Source organism: Scyliorhinus torazame, chromosome 5 (genome assembly GCF_047496885.1).
Source record: "Scyliorhinus torazame isolate Kashiwa2021f chromosome 5, sScyTor2.1, whole genome shotgun sequence".
NCBI lineage: Eukaryota > Metazoa > Chordata > Chondrichthyes > Carcharhiniformes > Scyliorhinidae > Scyliorhinus > Scyliorhinus torazame.
The window spans coordinates 164,939,477-164,942,329 of record NC_092711.1 but is presented as its reverse complement, the minus strand read 5'-3'; the positions used below and the strand labels follow the sequence as shown (position 1 = coordinate 164,942,329).

At 48.3% G+C, this 2,853-nt stretch overlaps 1 protein-coding gene across 1 annotated transcript; it reads right to left on the bottom strand.

The window, feature by feature from the left end:
- Nucleotides 1-361: 361 nt before the first annotated feature.
- Nucleotides 362-2,501, bottom strand: LOC140420428 (uncharacterized; the record flags this gene model as incomplete). Its single annotated transcript, XM_072504433.1, has 1 exon — nucleotides 362-2,501. A coding segment is annotated over one exon (987 nt), but the record flags the coding sequence as incomplete, so codon positions are not given.
- Nucleotides 2,502-2,853: the final 352 nt, after the last annotated feature.

The following is a 2,853-nucleotide window of genomic DNA, read 5'->3' as shown; positions in this document are numbered from 1 at the left end:
GATCATTGGTATTGTTAAGGGGATTGATTTTGTATTTGTTACGTTTACTGTTTGTGTGTGGGGTGTAAATTGTGAAGGAAAATGTGAAAATGGAGAATAAAAACATTTTTTAAAAAAACAACCTTCTTTGCTTCCAGGGTCTGTATCCGTCTATTCCCATCCGATTCATGTTTTCGTCAAGGTGCCTCTTAAACGTCACTATCGTACCTGCTTCCACCACCTCCTCCGGCAGCGAGTTCCAGACACTCACCACCCTCTGTGTAAAAAACTTCCCTCGCACGTCCCCTCTAAACTTTGCCCCTCGCACCTTAAACCTATGTCACCTGTGATGCACAATCAATTACACTCGAGACAAGGAGAGTCATACTAATCAGCTTTAATCAGCTAGAACTGTACCCAGCAGCTTCGATACAGAAAGTGAAGGCTGCTGGGATGGCATTGGTTCTTATACCCCGCCTCTCAGAGCGGAGCTACGTACGTTAGCCAATGGTAGACTCCTAGGTCTAGCCAATGGTGATTCACCTCTCAGGTACTGCCATACCTGGTATTACCACAACCTGGTAATTGACTTTTCCAACCTGGGAAAAAGCTTCTGACTATCCACTTTTTTTATCAGGTCGTCCCTCAACTCCGTCGCTCTCGTGAATACAATCCGAGTTTATCCAACCTCTCAAGGCCAGGAAACATCCTGGTAAGCCTCCTCTGTACTCTCTCCAAAGCCTCCACATCCTTTTGGTAATGTGGTGACCAGAATTGGAGGCAATATTCCACGTGTGGCCTAACTAAGGTTCTGTACAGCTGCAGCATGACTTGCCAATTTTTATACTCAATGCCCCGACCAATGAAGACAAGCATGCCGCCTGCCTTCTTAGCTCCTTATCCACCTGCGTTGCCACTTTCAGTGATATGTTTCTTGTAATTTCCCAATCTACCAGACAACTTGCCCCTCATACCATGACAGTTTCCTTCTGTGAGAAACACCCAGATAAATTAGGCAAAAGAACCCTGTAACCACCATAGCCCATCTTCATGGCAACATGGCTGCTTTGGGAACTAAATATCTTCCAACGTGCAAACACCTTTTCATTCTGTGCTCCTCGTCAAACTTGGAACCAGGTGATCGCAACGAGGCTCAAAAATGGTCAGCCCACCGGAGGCAGAGGTGTTAGACCGGCCAGTCCAGCAGAAAGAAACCCTCCAATCATCACCATTCACCAGATGTCAGAATGAACAAAATGCAGTCCTGGATGTCAGTGAGAGAAGAAACAATAACAAAGGAGCCAACATCTGTAATTTATTGTGAACTGTCACAACAGGTGTGATGAATCACAAAATCCCCTCCCCACATTGAGACCAGATGAATGGTCTCTCCCCAGAATTAACTCGCTAGTGTCTCCGTAGTTGGGACGGATCATTGAATGTCTCCCCTGCTCAGAGCAGGTGAATGGCCTCTTCGAGGTGTGAACTCGCTAGTGTTCCTGCAGGGTGTATGGATATCTGAATCCCTTCTCTCACTAAGAGCAGGTTAACGCCTTCTCCCCAGTGTGAACTCGCTGGTGTCTTTGCAGGTGGGATAACCGAGTGAATCCCTTCTCACACTGAGAGCAGGTGAATGGCCTCTCCCCAGTGTGAACTCGCTGGTGTGTCAGCAGGCTCGATGAAGTAGTGAATCTCTTCTCACACGGAGAGCAGGTGAACGGCCTCTCCCCAGTGTGAACTCGCTGATGTATCAGCAGGCTCGATGAAGTAGTGAATCCCTTCTCACACTGAGAGCAGGTGAACGGCCTCTCCCCAGTGTGAACTCGCTGGTGTCTTCGCAGGCTGGATAATTGAGTGAATCCCTTCTCACACTGAGAGCAGGTGAATGGCTTCTCCCCAGTGTGAACTCGCTGGTGTGTCAGCAGGCTGGATGATTGAGTGAATCCCTTCTCACACTGAGAGCAGGTGAACAGCCTCTCCCCAGTGTGAATTCGCTGGTGTTTCTGCAGGTCGGATGATTGAGTGAATCCCTTCTCACACTGAGAGCAGGTGAACGGCTTCTCCCCAGTATGGACTCGCTGATGTATCCGCAGGTTGGATGAATCACCGAATCCCTTCCCACACACAGAGCAGGTGAACGGCCTCTCCCCTGTGTGGACTCGCTGGTGTGACTGCAGGTGAACTAACTGAGTGAATGTCTTCTCACATTGAGAGCAGATGAACGGCCTCTCCCCAGTGTGAACTCGCTGATGTATCCGCAGGTTGGATGAATCACCGAATCCCTTCCCACACACAGAGCAATTGAACGGCGTCTCCCCAGTGTGAACTCGCTGGTGTGACTGCAGGGCGGATAACTGAATGAATCCCTTCTCACACTGAGAGCAGGTGAACGGCCTCTCCCCAGTGTGAATGTGCCGATGAGCTTCCAGTGCAGATGGAGCCCTGAATCCCTTCCCACAGTCCCCACATATCCACTGTTTCTCCAGGGTGGGGGTGCCCTTGTGTCTCTCCAGGTTTGTCGATCAGTTGAAGCCTCATCCACACACAGAACACGTGTACGGTCTTTCCCCCATGTGAATGGTGTGATTTTTAAAAAAATCTGTGCAACTGGTTCAAACTCTTTCCACAGTCAGTGCTCTGGAACACTCTCACTCGGGTGTGTGTGTCTCGGGGTTTTTCCAGTCAGAATTATGTTTTGAAGCCGACAGAAAAGACAAACATTTCTCCTTCTAGATTCAAAATCCGGTGATATTCAGTGACAAGGAATTAAGAGACGTGATGTTTGAGATTTGTGTTTGCAATTCCTCCTCTTCTAATATCCTGTAAAAACAATTTACAAAAGTTACTTTTCTTCCCCTCATTTTGGAGATGGTA